General features: G+C 38.7%; 2 protein-coding genes across 2 annotated transcripts in view; one reads left to right on the top strand and one right to left on the bottom strand.

Annotated features, from left to right (window-relative positions):
• The first annotated feature begins 6,765 nt into the window (after positions 1-6,765).
• Positions 6,766-7,986, top strand: LOC124260716. Its single transcript, XM_046695003.1, has one exon. It carries the CDS (start codon positions 6,766-6,768, stop codon positions 7,753-7,755), a length of 990 nt encoding a protein of 329 aa, XP_046550959.1. The 3' UTR covers positions 7,756-7,986.
• Positions 7,987-13,907: 5,921 nt separating this feature from the next.
• Positions 13,908-18,669, bottom strand: part of LOC124260719 (ATP-binding cassette sub-family A member 2-like) — a 105,758-nt gene continuing 100,996 nt past the window's right edge. The window contains 1 exon segment of the mRNA XM_046695007.1: positions 13,908-17,766. Coding sequence (XP_046550963.1) covers positions 17,740-17,766 — 27 coding nt within the window. The 3' untranslated portion in view covers positions 13,908-17,739.

Here is an 18,669-nt window from a genome sequence, read left to right as displayed (position 1 = left end):
TGAGCTAATGTTGCTTAAGAACTCCTGTTTGACGCAGGTGCTGATATTAGACAATTTTAATGAGCTTCAGATGGAACCGATTTCTTAATTATTTGATTTTATGTTTTGTTATCGAGTCTCGACCAGACAATCCAGTGATGAACAGTATGAGCATCGATCTGGATACGATGACATGTGTCAACTAAGTCAGCGAGCCCGACCACCCGTTCCGGTTAGTCCGCTCTTGCGACAAACACGTGTTGCTGAAGACTAATTGTAACCCGGATGTTCACAGGTTTTAAGTCTTGAAACTGTTGGATATTAAGATTTTCTATTTGATAAACTATATATGGCATGTATCGAATCAACGGTGGTAGTTTCGGTATAAGACGTCAGCGGTACAGACATGTTATATGACGACGGCTGTACAACCACGGTATAAGACGTCAGCGGTACAGACATGTTATATGACGACGGCTGTACAACCACGGTATAAGACGACGGCGGTACAGACATGTTATATGACGACGGCTGGACAACCACGGTATAAGACGTCAGCGGTACAGACATGTTATATGACGACGGCGGTACAGACATGTTATATGACGACGGCTGTACAACCACGGTATAAGACGTCAGCGGTACAGACATGTTATATGACGACGGCTGTACAACCACGGTATAAGACGACGGCGGTACAGACATGTTATATGACGACGGCTGTACAACCACGGTATAAGACGACGGCGATACAGCCACGTTATCATTATAATAAGAGGTCTGCAATACATAAATGTTATAAGACGACGGCTGCACAGACCATTATATGACGACGGCTGCACAACCACATAAGACGACGACTGCACAGTACGGTAGCACAACCACTACGGTATAAGACGACGGCGGTACAGACATGTTATATGACGACGGCGGTACAGACATGTTATATGACGACGGCTGTACAACCACGGCATAAGACGACGGCGGTACAGACATGTTATAAGACGACGTCTGTACAACCACGGTATAAGACGACGGCGGTACAGACATGTTATATGACGACGTCTGTACAACCACGGTATAAGACGACGGCGATACAGCCACGTTATCATTATAATAAGAGGTCTGCAATACAAAAATGTTATAAGACGACGTCGGTACACAGGGTAAAAGACGACGTCTATATAAGACGACGGATGCACAACCACATAAGACGACGGTAGCACAACCACGGTATAAGACGACGGCGATACAGCCACGTTATCAGTATACAAAAACAATAAGTTTCTGCTTTAAACAGGACATGACTCCAAAAGATTCATGCACTAAGAAACCAGACTACAGGAAACATTTTGTCGGTTTGTCGCTCTTGTATTCCTTGTTTACATCGCCATATTTACACTGCGTTATCCAGCCTTCACCTTCACCAACTCCAAGCCTCGCTTTCAAACCGGAAGTGATGGCGAAGTGTGAAGAAGGCCATATAAACATGGACACGTTTGTGGTGTTGTGTGTGTAGTAGAATAGAAAAAAAAGACTCAATGCTGGTTCAAACCAAACAAGTAAGCCAGTACTACAGAAAGGTGTTGTGTGACAGAGTGAGTGAGTATGTTTCTACGCCGCTTTTAGCAACATCGCGGCGGGGGACACCAAAAAACTCATCGAACCCTGGGTCCCGTTCCTCAAAGCGTACCCATTTGTGTGACAGAACCTGTCAGTAGAATTACAGAAAACTTGAACTATTTTTCGTTCGACGTTCCGACTTGTTTTGTATATCGAGAATCCACTGTTTTGATCCACAAAAAGAGCAAAATTATTTGAAATGTCTGGATTATGGTTCATTGTAGATATACACTGATATATTAAGTAATCACCAGTCACGGTGTTACTTCGTGTTTGTTTCGACATCAGATTTGCCTAGAATGTTTCTGAACTTGCAAGAAATACAGTACATCTGTGATACGTGGATGATTCTGACACGCGGCGGTCCCTGCCTGGCGCTCGGCATTAATGGGTACAACAAGGACTGGTCGGCTCGGAGTCAGTATAATGTGTCTGAGTGGGGTATTCATGCTTCACTACGGCATGGTATCTCAGCGGGCTAGCACTATAAAACCAGCTTTAGTCTGGGCTATTACAAGCAGCCGCACATACACATACACACGCATGCACGTTGTCATATGAGCGAAATATTCTCAAGCACGACGTTAAAACCCAATTTCACCTCACCTGAAACGCGGCCATCAGAATCGTTTGTGAAAGCAAGCAATCTGATATCCAGATTTCCGCCATATTGCTTGTTGTGAGACGCCTAATACATCATATATCTTTCACACTTAGTAGAGCCAAATGCGCAGACATTTTAGCATCTGTCTATTTCACTAATACCAAACGAAATCAATGTTCAGAAAATTGAAATGCATTGACAGAGATCTACCTGCCAACTCTCACGCATTCGGCTTGAGACTGGTGCTGTTATTAGTTATGTCACCACTCACTCCAAATCACACGTGGTCACTAGTGGTGGTCCGATTAATTGAAATAATCGAAGATTGGTCGCAGTGACTAAACGACCAAGCAATCGATCATGTTTTCTCATAATCGAATACAAACAATTCTGGAACACCTTTTGCATTAACAATATTTTTCACAAGGTTGGTTTTGTCTGTTGTGTACATTTCATGAGCACTACCAGCTCGGTCAAAGTCATGATTGAATTTATCTTAAAGACCCCAAGAAAGTCATGTTCCTAACATACTAGTCATCCTTTAAAGATGTGCAATTTGCGAAAAAAACAACCAAAGAAATACAAGTTTTTTCTTTATGCTTTTGTGCAGACAGGAAAATTTCATAAATGACGCTAACCAATTATTTTCGATGATTGATCGGTTGTAATGAACCAATCATCAATTATGAGATTTTAACCAATTCCCAACACTAGTGGTCACAATATTACGTACATTGATGGCGGCCGAGTGCCAAGACTCCTGTCAGCGCGGTTTATTATTATTATTATTAGTGCATGCTCAATGCGCTGGTATTTTTTCCCCTCAATCATTGGATGTCAATCTCAACGGCACATCGTATTATCAGTTTCAACTCCCTGGGGAGTATGCAACTCTTACAGCCACTAGGCGCACCGAGTTATTGTGACTTTCTCATCCTAACGATCGAGGTACCCATTCACAGCTGGGTGGACTGGGATACATAGTCACAGTACTTTGTCCAAGTTCACTGCACGTTGCTGTACCCGTAACTAGTAGTCCAGTGGCCATTCATCAAAAGGCCTATAAAAATAGGAGCAACCCCAACCGATGGTATAATAAGACACAACCTATATTTTATATTATCTACATATATGTATATTCTTCAAGAAAAGTATGGTTGTGGTCATATGAAATAGGTATGTTATATATAATTCTCTGTTTCCATGGTAACAAGAGCAAAATATGTTTCGGACGGGGGTTCACTTAACCATCCACTACAACATTATTTGATGGGGTACAACTCTCATCTTTTTTTTAAAATGATCTGTAATGTTCATCAATTCTTTCAGTACTAATCATAAACTCTATTGAAGCCACCGATGGACACAATTTATGTGACCACCATCTGGTCATATACCAACGGATTCGTGGGTTCTGCACAGGGTTGTGTACTGTAACTAGGGGTTGTGACAACACAGAAAGAGTCTGCACACAAAGTTGACTCCAAGGTTTTTACACCCGTAAATTATTCGATGATTATTCAAATGGTGATAGTGCATGAAATATAGGGTTACTTACCTCAAAACTTGGTCATATGACCCTTGTTCCTCTGAATTTTCACTATTCTCCGTGGAATTGATCTGTACAAGTTCTGTATGTTGTTAACCAGCGTGTTTTGCCAGATATCCCTGATTTCTCTCTCAAGATCAGCTGCCGACTGATCTCAACCAATAATTTTTAATTATATTTGCATCCGGTGATTGTGCAGGTCATACCATGCCATTTAGGTGATTGTTTTGTCTATATCTAATTTTGTACAATTCGGGCCCGATGCACAGGGGCATTGTCGTCTTGGAAGATATAATTATTTCCAGGAAAATGACGTGCTACAACAGGCCAGAGGTGAGAATCAATTATGTCTATATATTTCTGGGCATTTATATTGCCGTTAACAACAGTCAAAGTTCCGACACCATGCCAAGTAATGCAAGTCCATATCATCAAACTCACTCGAGGCTGCCGACCTCGACACAGGCATTCAGATAGGTACTCTTCGCCGGGCTGTCTCCAAAAATAGACACGATTATTTTCTCCAAGAATAACCTTGCATTCATCACTGAAAATTATTCTATTCCAGTAATTATCCACAGTTTTGTATCTTTGCCCTCTTGCCCATGCGAGACGTTTTCTGATGTTGTTCCCTCGAATTCCTATTTTCTTTCTAACGATACGCCTGTGAAATTTATTCTCATGTAAAACCCTTCTAATTGTCCTCTGTGAGACAGGGGAATTCCTATCCCTATTAAAAATGTTGGTAATTTCATGTAAAGGTGCGATGCGATTGTCTTTCACGATCCGAAACAACTGTCTCCTACCTCTCCGTGACACCTTGGCAACACGACCTGTTCGATGGCGATTTTCAATCGAGCCTCTTCGTTGAAAACTGTTTACACAAGAATAAACAGTACTTCTGGGCAACCCCAACTGTCTTGCAATAGCTGAACAATTTTTGCCTTCTTGATATAGTTCTACAATAATAGTTTTAACGGCCGAAGCCAAGTCTTGAAATTTCCCCATGTCGACAGAAATAGCAGACGGAAGCGAGCAGACGACTATTTTCAGTCACGTGAATGCCACGACGATAGGGCGTGTTCGGTTCTACTATTTCGATAAGTTTGGTAACGTTTATACACAGGCGCCTGACTCTGATATATTTGTAAGTATGACCTATATATATAAGATAAGATCTTATATATATAGGTCATGTTTATAAATATATCAGAGTCGGGCGCCTATGCGTTTAGAGTGGTACTATAGTTTTCAAAAGCGATCGTTTCAAAGTAAGATTAATTTCTAAACTTACTAAAAGAACTATTATAACGTTAAAGCACTCGGACGCAAGCGTCCTCGTGCTTTAACTATAATAGTTCAGGGCAAAAGTGTGTTTTATTACACTATACATGGTGGTAGAGCGAAGTGTATTTCTTAAATCTAGAGCACACACACACACACACACACCACACGCTGGATCCGCCTTTGCATGATACACTTATGTATAGACAGTCCCTGCATGAAAAGTAGTCCCGTGGTAACCCTGCCCGCTGCACACTCCGGGGCAGTGATGACTTAGCATAACATCACTGCCACAGGCTAATTTGCATATCACGTGACCGGACTTCTATCTTGTTTGTAAACATACGCGCATGTTCATAATAAGAAGAAACTGGCCTTACGCAAGCTTTTCGGCGCGCTCTACACAATGTTTTACATTGTAACATATTCTTCCACAACTACGACAGTTAGGTCTATGACAGTACATATTTAGATATGAAAATGGCTGCATCGTTTGCTCTCCGTCGGCTTCGATGACAGCACGTGGAGCCGTACAATCTATGTAAACATAGGATCGTCACGCAAATCGAAATAGCGTTACATGTTTTAGGATATTTTCTCAGTGAGACTAAACCATTATATCAAAGATGTTTTATTAGATGTGTAGACTCGTCAAAAATAAAAGAGTTAAGAAATGGGTACATTATATTGAATGGACTGTGCAAGAATCGTCACATCTTTCTGGCCTGTGGCAGAGGTACTATGCTGGCTGGCCGCATGGAACTCTGGGTAGGAGAGTGTGCCCGCTGCTGTCAGTGAAAGGGGCATTTTGTAACAGTCGGTCACCGCTGATGATGTCATACCAGACATTGTTGTACATATCTTTGTCTTTTTGTAGGTGAAGGTCGGATGAATATTTTAAATATACACACAATATTATCATTCTATACAGCTTCAAAGTATGATGTGCAATGCATCATTAATATTGTTTAATAATAAATGATATTTAAGTAAATAGTTCAGTGCGAAAATTCACAGTTGTTATTTGTTATCCGAGTGTCTTTTGATATCAAATATATCACAACGAGTTGATAAAGTAACAAATATCCGAGGCTTGCCGAGGATATTTTTACTTTTATCAACGAATGTTGATATATTTGATATCAGAAGACACGAGGGTGAGATTCTATTTATCATCAAAAATCACTCTTCATTAGTTTTCAATGAAAAATGTACATCTCTGAACACAGTACTGCCATTAGATTTGCAGTGCAGCGATGTCATAGCATTGTGACGTCATCAAGTTCATGACGTCATAGCATTGTCAGGGCATTGTACAAACTCTACTGTCAAAACGTGCGATATCTCCTGTGGAACACGGTTTTGGATGATAAATGAAGCACAGTTACGGTTCGCAGTTATTCATCAAACAAGTCAGGAGGCTGACCGCCCAATTCCGTTAGTCGCCTCTGACGACAAGCATGAGTTGCTGAAGATTACTTCAAAATCTGGCCTTATTATAAAGTGCGTGCGTGCGTGCATTGGTCGGGGAATAGCTAACGCATTTGGTCGTTAAGCTGAAAACCCGGGTTTCATTCCCCATATGAGTAAAATCTTTGAATCCTCGTTTTGGTATTAATGGAACAATGCCCAAGTGATATAAAGCGATATTAACTCATTGGTTGCAAATATTTTGAAAGTGAACAGTGTTATGAGTGAAGGATTGTTTTCATCTTTATAGGGGAATATGGAGTTCCTGGCGGTGTGGCAGAAATTTGGTCTAGTCCTCTTCTGTACAGTTCTTGGTCTGACATTGGCCGTCTGGCATGGAGTCATTGAACCACCCATCATCATCCAGTCAGCAGAATGGAATCCAGTCAAGGTCAAACTCAGCCATGGGGCCCAAAGAACTGTTCCAGACGGTGGTGTCAACGTATCAACAGCCCGAAAACCACCCGTCACTTTAATGTCAGCAGAATGGAGCCCAGGCACTGTCATCCATGGCACCCAAAGAACCTTTCCAGGCAAAGATAGCCTCAACATATCACAAGCCGAAAAAGAGACAATACAAATTTCAAGTTGCGTGTCTAACTTTGCCAGTTTCAGGGCAGCCTATAACTCCGTAGATCGACCCAAGATGGAGATAGATCGTGTTGAAAGCCATTCCTATCTTACAACTAACAGTCGAGTGTTGGAAGTTGGAGGATACACTGGAGTAGATGCGGACAAACTAATCAAGAGATACAACCCTTATTATCTGGCTCTCGAACCCGTACCCCGCTATTACAAAATCTTGGAAAGACGATTCAAAAATAATCCCAAATACAAACTTTTTAAGTTTGGACTGGGAAGGGAGAACAAAACCCTGTTTCTGAATATAGATTGGGATGCCACGTCACTGTTTCGGGCCAAACCAGCGTCGAACAAAATCAAGAGGGAGAAAGCACATATTTATGAAATCACGGGCTTCTTTAAACATATTGGTATGTCAGCAAACCCCATAGACCTGATCACAATCAACTGTGAGGGGTGTGAATTCGAGCTGCTTGAACTGATAACAGCATCCGAAATAGTAAAGTATTTGAAAAACATCCAGTTTCAGTTTCACCTTGACCTTCCAGGAATAACCAATCAGGAGGCTCGTTACTGCGGGATCATGACATTGTTGTCCAGGACACACAGACCTACTTTTCAGTATTCCTACATATGGCAGAGCTGGAGACAAAAGACGGTTTGACTATTGTCAAAGAATTATCTAGTTCTGTGGTTAATATTGTTTTTCTGTCGAAGATAATGAATTAATTCTGTCATTGAATTGTTGGAGTAAGTTTGAAGTTCCCACACAATCGACCAATATATAAGTGACTAATACCTAGTCCTAAATTCAGTTGGATCATTAAGCAACTTCTTGTTGTTTTTTCTAAAATTGTAGCACATTTATGTATTCAAATCATGCACTTATTTTTAAAATTTCAAATGTGATGGTGTTTTAGATTTTATGAGCGCTTCAGGTGTAACAGATTTCTCACTTCCTTTCATTCCCGATCAACCTCCTTTCAGCATCCGGAAGAATTTTTCCGAGCGTTAAAATCGTAGTTTATTAATAGACATTTCTACTTTTAAGAATGATGACAAATTTGTTGATGGATATACAACTTCTATATTCTGTATAGGCGACGTTTCGACATAGATTCTAATGTCGTAGTCAAGCAAGTGATACATGAGAAGTAATTTTGGACCATATATACTTGAGATGTTTGGACAATGGATGAGGTGAAAATGAGTTGTTTGTACAGTAGAAGAGGTTGATAACACAGATGGTATACAGGATTTAGTAGGTTTATTGGAAGCCAGTTGACAAACACCTCATCCCTCACCCATTGTCCCGATCTCTAGTACTAGATACCCCCCTCCCCGATCTCTAGCACTTTCTGTATGTTCATGTGGGAACAACTGAACCATGATTCGGTTTATTTCCCATTGTGTTGATGCAGGGCGCACATGGGTTTTTACAATGAAAAAAGCAAACAAAATTTGTTGATGTACAGGGCGTTCATAAAAACACTTTTGTTTAACGGTAAAAAAACGCCTACGTAAATCCATCACGTGCTAGCTACGGCAGGCACTAATAACCTGTCCAGGCCGGTCGTCCTCGTGACGTCATGTCAATAACACAACCACATTCGGTTGGTGAATCTAAGAAATCGTTTAGTGTCGATATTCCCAATTTGCATTTCCTTCACCATCATGCGCGGCTACAGGTTGGTGTAGACGGCATCGGAGGTTCAGATTGTTTTATCATTAGTTGTTTAGCAGCTGTATGATGGCGGTCTGTAAATAATCGATCCTGGACCAGACAATCCAGTGATCAACGTCCTGAACATCAATCTGCTCAGTTGGGATACGATGACATGAGTCAACCAAGTCAGCGAATCTGAGTGAGTTTAGTTTTACGCCGCTTTTAGCAATATTCCAGCAATATCACGGCAGGGGACACAAGAAATGGGCTTCACACATTGTACCCATGTGGGGAATCGAACCCCGGGTTCTCGGCGTGACGAGCGAACGCTTTCACCATTAGTCTACCCACCGCCCCTTCATCAAGTCTGATTAAAGCGTTGGCTCGTCACGCCGAAGACCCGGGTTCGATTCCCCACATGGGCACAATGTGTTAAGCCCATTTCTGGTGTCCCCCGCCGTGATATTGCTGGAATATTGCTAAAAGCGGCGTAAAACTAAACTCAGTCAGTCAGTCAGTCATCAAGTCTGAACAACTGTTAATCGCCTCTGACGACAAGCATGGGTTGCTGAAGACCAATTCTAACCCGGATCTTAACGGGTTCTGAGGTTCAAAACAAGATTTTGATAGTATACAGTTCACAATGACTCTTAATTCTGAAATTTGAGTTGAGAACGAAACCGAATTTGAGCATTAAATCATACTCAGGAAAGTTTTGAAACCTCGGGCCAGATTAATCTGGTGTGTTCATGTGTCCTGGGATGTTCTAAAGGTTCTAACTCACGGGAGAACACCAAACAGAGTGAGCGAGTTGGGTTTTATGCTTTTAGCAATATTCCACCAATATCACTATGGGGGACACTAGAAATGGGCTTCACACATTGAACTATTGTGGGGAATAGAACCGGACCTTCAGCGTGATGAGCAAACTCTTTAACCACTGGGCTACCCCACTGACCCTGTCAAGATAGGAGTATCTGACCAAAACTAAAACATCAAAAATTAATCAAATCCCTCCAATCATCAGAAGTGAGTATGTGGAAATACAACTCAACAACCATGGATCCTTGTATTGCTAAGGGAGGCAACTTTCCACAGTAACATTTTGAGCCTTTGAAAACACTCCACCCTCAAAGTGAAAAACAAATCCTCCGGAAATCACCAGACATCATCAAATTCAATTTAAATAATGGATTGAGAAAGATTCTTGTATTTATTGTGATGCAATTTATTTCACACAAGCTTATTTACATTATAAGATTTCAAGATAAACAAATTGAATGACAAAACAAGAAAAGATCTGCAAATTTGAAAGACTCATATTGTATATTGTGTTATTAGAAATACATATTTCAATGTAGATGATTAGAAGCATAATTGACAACCTCCATTCACAAAATTTTATCACAAAAACACCTTTCATACTCAGTGCAAAAACATTCTTGAATGGCCACACCTACTTTGCCTGGCATTTCTCTATGACAGATGTGTACACATGTATGCAGTCATTCCAAGTTCAGATACAAATCCACAGCAGCATTCCACAACCATAGATAATCACATTCAGATATTCATCAGAAAAATGCTGGCTATAGGTAAAGTAAAGGACACTGACTCTTGGGTAGTAGTTGTTGAGAGGGAGGCTGGGATTTTGTGAGGAGATTTTAAAAAATCAACTTAAGTTTAATTTTTTCAACAATATGACTGAATAATTTTTCAAGAAAGATATCTTGCAACAACATTAAAAAAAATTGCATACAATTCTACAATCTGAACAGATGTCTTTTTCTGAAACATTTGGGGGACGTTTACATTTATTTACTAAACCCTAGACCGCCTTCCCTACCAGCCAATTATCAAATGGCCAGTTCCAAACATGATATTAGCATTAGAAAAAAGTATATTTCAAAGAGTTCACTGGTAAATGAAAGTGTAAAGAACATGGAGAATATATGAGTGACAGAAAAATCAAAACTTCACTGAATATTATTCATAGTTTCCATATTCCATATCCCAAGATCACCAGAGGCAATAAAACATCTCTTCCATTTTCGACTTCTCTGAAACAGGCCCTATAATATTTGAACAGTTGTATCACAGCTGATTTACACTGTCTAAACTCTCAATAATAGACAAACTTTATGGATAATAACTTTGTTTATTTCGTGATTGCATCGGTACAGATTCTTTTACCGTTGTCAAGCAGAAATGGCTTGACAAGCAGAAATGGCTTGACAATGGTAAAAGAATCAGTATTGAAACATCACACTCACAAAATAAAAGGAGTTGTTATCCTTAAAGTTTGTCTAGTATTGTACTTGCCAACTTCTAAAGTGCCACTCAAGAAGTCTACAAACTCCCTGTTGGAATATAAGTACAACATTTTCAAAGAAATGCAGTTTAGGCCCAACAAATTATATTTCTTGTTTTAAAGATTTTTGTCCTCAGAAAACCTAAAAGTAAGAGGAATTTTTTTTTTAAATAAAAAATCACCAGTCAAAGCAAAAGCCCACATGAGTTTCCATATTAACTCTGTTGGTTTGTTTATTTCAACTAAAAATTTGTTGAGTGAGTTTAGGTTTCACACTAATTTCTAGAGTATTTCACTTATATCACATTCACCTCAGGATTTCATTTTTTGAGCGGGGAAAATTAATTTATATATTTTTTCCTTATTTTTGAAAAAATACGACCGGCCTATCCGTAAAACAAGAAATAAAATTGGTCTGGCCTTACATGGTAATAAAAACACATCTTCATATTGCATCTTATTGCTTTCAACAAACCATCCACACAGTTCACAGTGACAGTCCTACTGACAGTCCTCTAAAAGTATAAATAATATCCTAATCATCCTTATCACAAAGTGCGGGATAACAAATATTCTGTTCCCATCCATGTTCCTTACAACCTACTCATGCTGTTGATCACTGGATTGTCTGGTCAGACTCGATTATTTACAGACCACTGCCATATACATTTTTTGTAGCTGGAATATTGCTGAGTGCGGCATAAAACTAAACTCACTCACTCCTTGAAACATGGATACAGAGGTGGTGAAGTGTTACACACAAGCTCATGTTTCCTGGCCAGACATGTACATGATTCTGAAGGACATCTGGGTAACAGTGAGTGAGTGAGTATAGTTTTACGCCGCACTCAGCAATATTCCAACAATGCCACAGGGAGTAATACCAGAAATGGACTTCACACATCGTATCCATGTGAGGAATCAAACCCGGGTCTTCATGAGCGAGTGAACGTTTTAACCACTGGGCTACCCCACATACAACAATAACTTAAGAAAAGACCTTTAATTGTTTAAAGGATCAATTTCCATTTCATGCAAAACTCTGGTGTCGCAAATATACTGTTAAATTGAAATCCAGATATTTCAAAGAAATTCTTTTTCGTAGTCTTCTCTCTCAAAGCTTTTTTGCAACAAATATTTATTATTTACGAAGTTTCGGACCTTTTTACAAACACCTGATGTCATCAATGACTTATCCATTCATAAAATTTTCACCTGTGTTTTGGTTGCTAATAAAGAGTGATTACTGTTACTGTTGGGGCTTACAATTATTTCAGTTTAAGTAAACTTAGGCTCAGTATTATTCATTACACTGCTATTCTGAGTCTAACAAACCCTAGCAGAAGGTCATGTCTGCTATACCGGTTGGATTGACCAATCAGAACACACCTTAACAAAATTGCAAAAGTTAACATTCGCACATACCGTTTGAACTTTTACCTCGAAAACGTTTGTACTCGAACAAATCTGAATGCTACTTTCCGCATTGTCGCTTCCGAGTGATACACATGGAGGACGCCAGCATTCACAACAGTGAGTAAACAGTCGCTGAAAATAGCGTTTTTGCTAATATTCCAGGATGTCATCTTGCGGAAATATAAGCTAATAGTAACCATGTCTTCCGAAAACCCTAAGCGTAAATACTGCAGGTCAAATATCTGTGCTTTATGTGGATTTTCATTTGAGAGATCAGTGTCAGCGACCAGGGAAGAGAAAATCAAATTTTTTTTAGTAAGTTCTGCCGAACCCTAAATAGTAGTCGTTGGCTTATTGGTTAAATCCGTTCGGAAGTCTCGCATTTGATTGGTCAGTCATAGGTCGCTCAAAGGTTAGCTGACGCGACCTCCTACTGGGGTTTGTTAGACTCAGTATAGCAGTGTAACAAATATTACTGAGCCTAAGTTTACTTAGACTGACAATTATTTAGTACAATAATTACGTTCAGTCAACACTTACAAAATTTGTCTCCTGCATCAATGCATCCTTTTGGATGTCAAACAACAAAACAAATGTGCCGGACCAAATATAATAATAAAATTAATACACTACTATGACAGAACTGACTAAGAGGGCGGAGTGAATGCTTTCCCTTAAAAGACCCAGCTAAGTCGCATTTGACCTCTGAATCTGCAGTAGGCACATGGCAAGAAACGAAAGCAATAATGGCAAAACATAGACCCACTAACCTATTAGAACTACACACGTACTTCAACTATCACGCTTCTACTCTAACACATAAAACGACAATTACCAACACACAATTATCAGCAAGCAAACTTTGTGATAAATAAAACATTTAGGAAACTGGACAAAAAAAAAATTAAATATGAATAATAAGGAATAAATTATGGTAAAGCACTTTATAATTTTGTCATATTGGCACGCTAAATGGGATTTTATGATCCTTCAACATCACAGATGTCGGATAACAATACAATCTATAATTCATAGGAGTGTCATGATTCATGACTACTGCAGGGTTACACACGACCAAGTGAGAGAGAGAGTAAGTTGGAATTTACGCCAGTTATAGCAACACTCCAACAGGGATTGGCTTCACACATTGTACCCAAGTTGGGAAACAAACCCAGACCTTTGGCTACCCCACCATATTGTCTTCAGTATCAGGTTATATGAAAAAAGACTTGGGTTAACACAACTTTCAGATGTATAAAATCACATTTTTACTAGCAAACTATAATTTTACAGGAACAAAAATGATATTGCCATAAACCTAAAGCCAAATCATTGACAAGCTGTAGCAAAATTCCTCGTATCATATATCAGCAGATTTTTCTCCTATGTTGTTGACAAACAGACTTTCCCAAATTTATTTCCCTTTGTCTTCTGAAGAAAACAATGTAAAAGCGAAGCTTCAACCAGAAAATGGTCCTCACTGAGGAATTCATTCATATTTTGCTTCTATTTTCCCCCTTCTCTTTCTAGAAATATTTGTAAAAACATTCCATGATACAATTTAACAAAAAAAGAAGCTTTTTCCCACAAAAATATTATTCCCAGCTCATACTTCTTACATTGACCAAAATAGCCTGTGATTCAAAAACAAAAAATAATGTCCCAAACTAAACAAAACTGAAATAGATGTCAGAAATGTAAGTTTCTTTTCACTTCTATCGCTACACATTGAACCCATAGTTTCTAATACATTGTTTCAATATAAAATCAATCACACACAATCCACATGACACATTTCTGTCAAAGCTGAAATGGAAGGGCGTCTCTAAATCAAAATGAAAGTTTCAAGCATTTTTGTCTGTCACAAAAACCGACACAGAGATGATGAAACCACACATGATAGCACAAGAGATCAGTGTTACATAAAAACAATGAAATGCAGGGCACACATACAAGGCAATTCAAGTATTGTAATAAATGGGTAACTCCCAAGGTAAGAATAATCACATACCACAATTTGAGCATTTTATGATTGAAGTTGTAATTACAATTCAAAGAATGATTGAGATATATACATCAAATTTCAAACACCTTGCATTGATATTTGTCATGAAAGGATGAAAAGTGACAGCGGTATTATGAAATTGCCTCCAGCTTAATCAAAGTCATCTCATATGACCTTTGTCTTCCATTAAACTTCATGTGTCTTAATCAAACATTTAATTTGCCAGAATCAAAATAGTTACAAGGGAGAAAAATCAACATGGGAGATATCAATATCGAAGTGTTCTGTGATGAACCTCCTTGACACATGTCTGTGTTGAATGATATTTAGGTTCTGCTGGGATATCCTGTTTTGCTTAAAAAATCTCAAAACAGGAGTCAAAGATTTGATGAGTCATGTTTCATCGCTAAAGATGAATGTAAAATGTCCAGGAAAAACTGTAAAGTAAGATTTTTGCTGATGATAGTAATCAAAGTAGCACCTTATAAAAGTTGTATATAACTAGATCCATTGATATGGCAAAACCAATCGGTTATTGGTAGTATATAAATATAATTGCAGTAGTGAAACTTGAGGAGAACCAGCCGTTGCTGTTCCCCCAAACAGACTGACAATACATGCTTACTGAGAGATGATTCAACTTCACAAATTCTCTGATATACTGACTGACTGAGTTTGGTTTTACGCCGCTTTTAGCAATATTCCAGCAACATCTTGGCGGGGGACACCAGAAATGGGCTTCACACATTGTACCCATGTGGGGATTCGAACCCGGGTCTTCGGCGTGACGAGCCAACGCTTTAACCATTAGGCTACCCCACTGCCCCTCTCTGATATAAGCGTTAATGTTACTGACAGTCAAAAATGTAACGACTCCTGATTAACTGACTCGAATTTTACAGACACGTACTTGTGACATCCCTAATCCACACCCTCCTGTATGGACAATCAGTTGCCATGTTTATAAGTTGGCAAATGCATAAACAATCTCCCATATTCTCCAGTTGCGTAACTCAAATAACAGTTTTAATACCCAAAGTTGAACAACAGCTTGTATTAAAACATTTTACCACTCCCTCAAAAGGATCAAGATCTGACACCTTGGTAGCACAACTTAAATGCTCAATAAAAACCAAAATGTCACAAGTTGGTTCTGTGTAAATGGTGGACACTGGTATAAGATTTTCACTTTGCTGGACACATACAATGAAATTTGGCATTTTAATGCAACATTTTATTTATTATGGAAAGTGAAATTGTATATTATCGCACACACTAAAAAGTGTTATTCCTCTGTCATAAAGAAACATTCACATATTCCTCAGTGAGAAACATTCTCATATTCCTTGTTTCTTCTTCCATAAGGAGTTCTTATTCCACTGTCGCTAGTGAGTCTGAAGTGGAAATGATGTTTCACTTGAGTATGGAGAAATGTATCTAAATTTTAAATAAAATTCTCTGACACATCTTCCATATTGAAACTTGAATTTTCTTACATCTCATTCCTTTGGCAATATTCCCACATTCCTTGCTGACAAATTCCTACATTCTTCAGTAAGAAACACACTCCTTGTTGATAACCGTTCTCATATTGATAAACGTTTTCTTCTTTCTTCTCCCATAAGTGAATATGTTTCTTTCCATTTGCAAAGATAAACATTCTCACATTCCTTGTAGATAATTATTCTCATATTCCTTGTAGATAATTGTTCTCACATTCCTTGTTTTCTTCTTTCTTCCCCCATAAGTGAATATGTTTCTTTCCATTTGCAAAGATAAACATTCTCATATTCCTTGTAACACACCCACATGTCTCAAATATTTTCCAGATATAATTCCTTTCGAAATATGATGGATCAGCAATAATATGTCCCATATGGCATAGCAACAAGGAGAATAGTCACATATTTTAGTGTCCTGGCAGATAAATTCTTGTTCCAAGGTGAAAAATGTTCTCACATTACACAATGAGATAATCCGTCACTCATGTTCCAAAGTGAAATATATTCTCAGACAGTGAGGTATCTCTCCTACTGGATACACGATTCAGGTAAGACATGGAGATTCTCTCTAAAGTGACTTGATATCACACATCTGCACAAGTCAAGTTTGAACTTTATTGTCGAGTGTTATTATCTTTCAAATCTAAAGACACCAGGGAGAGGTCCCGTTTATCATCTGACATCATTCTAACAATTTCTGTTTGTAGTAATAAGTATTGTCTTGAGTCTAAAACATACTACTAACAGCTTCAGTTGCAGAGAAATTGGTGATGTCATTTGATTATGACATCATGCTGACTGATGACATCACACAAAGGATTGTGATACAATTACACAAAGGATTGTGATGCAATTACACAGCTGCAGTATCTTGGAGGAGAGATTGATTGATCTCATTGGTGTGTTGCAAACAGGCAATCGATTGCAAGCAATTTACAGCAATTCACCTTCCAAAGGAACGTTAACTTTATCTACTAGCTTACAGTTGCACAAATCAGTGGCTGCGTTCACTTCATTCTCAAACCAAAATGGCAGTTGATGAAAATCTGACAGCTGAACAAGAACTTTTTAACTGGATCAGTCGGAACATTGGCAAGGGAACCTTACATCCCAGCATGTTCCGCATCTTCAACGTAGTCATCAATAGTAATAAATGTATTGGATGATCATCAAGACTCTTCTATAACGACGTTCATTAGGGCAAGGCGTGCAAGCGCGCTAAATGCACTGCCATTTTGCAAGAGTGGGCAAACACTTGGAGCTGCTGCAAGCCTTGGATAAATGATTAAGCGATTTATGGCTTGCACTACACCCTAGATGAACGTTATTTCCTATAGATGTTCCATCAAGCAAATGTCCTTTGTTTATTGACATGACACTGCTTAAAGGGGAAGACACAATTTTCAGCTTAAAATATACATGTTTGAAAGTAATGACAAGTTCTCACTTCTAATTCTTTGTTATTGCAAGAAAATATATATACTTTTGCATTGAAAACTTCTGGCACACATAGAAAACAGCTTGGTCAATGTCTTCAGTGATGGTAAATAATGAATGAATATTTTTCTGTTTGCACTGGGGTTCCTACTGTTGCTGTTCCTCTGTCATCATGTCTTTTGTAGAACCTTCAGCTAAAACATTGAGAGTCATCATGACCTCATATAGTAGCTGAAATTCTTCAACAGGAAGCGTTTCACAAGAGACGAAATCACAAAAGGCTTATGTTTGAGATCAGCAGTTGCAGAAGATCAGAGGGTAAGTATAGTCAGACGGGTCTGGAATGAAAAGAACCAAAATATATTAAACAATATATTGCTCACACATACATGGAATGGAAAATATTATTGTGGCAACCTGTAATTAACACCTGGTATTGATTTACGCCAGTCAGCAATATTCCAGCTATATCATGGCAACCTGTAATTAACACCTGGATTGTTTTATGCCAGTCAGCAATATTCCAGCTGTATCATGGCAACCTGTAATTAACACCTGGTATTGATTTACACCAGTCAGCAATATTCTAGCCGTATCATTCATGGCAACCTGTAATTAACACCTAGATTGTTTTATGCCAGTCAGCAATATTCCAGCTGTATCAAGGCAACCTGTAATTAACACCTGGATTGTTTTACACCAGTCAGCAATATTCCAGCTGTATCATGGCAACCTGTAATTAACACCTGGATTGTTTTACACCAGTCAGCAATATTCCAGCTGTATCATGGCAACCTGTAATTAACACCTAGATTGTTTTACACCAGTCAGCAATATTCCAGCTGTATCAAGGCAACCTGTAATTAACACCTGGATTGTTTTACACATGTCAGCAATATTCAGAGCTATAATCATGATCTAATGTTACAAGAAGCCCTGACTGAAAAATGCTGAATATACACATTTCGTTCATATACACTGGTTTACTTACAAATGATATTGAATATAAGCAATGCATGATGCATTGAAAACATGGCATATACTGAATATATATCACAACATTTTTATGACTTATATAACTATGTCTTATGCATATTGTGCACACTGGTTGATAGAAAACAAGGCTTGCAAAATCATTCTTTAAATGCACTGTGGACAAAGTTAAATCAAAAGATTCAGGTTTTGCAATACAACCAGCATGGTGGAGTGAGTGAGGGAGTCAGGATCAAAGCTGCTGTTGC

Source organism: Haliotis rubra, unplaced genomic scaffold, assembly GCF_003918875.1.
Source record: "Haliotis rubra isolate DU_JTF1 unplaced genomic scaffold, ASM391887v1 Scf771, whole genome shotgun sequence".
NCBI classification, from domain to species: domain Eukaryota; kingdom Metazoa; phylum Mollusca; class Gastropoda; order Lepetellida; family Haliotidae; genus Haliotis; species Haliotis rubra.
Note: the sequence above shows the minus strand (reverse complement) of the source record. Positions and strands in the feature narration are given on the sequence as shown.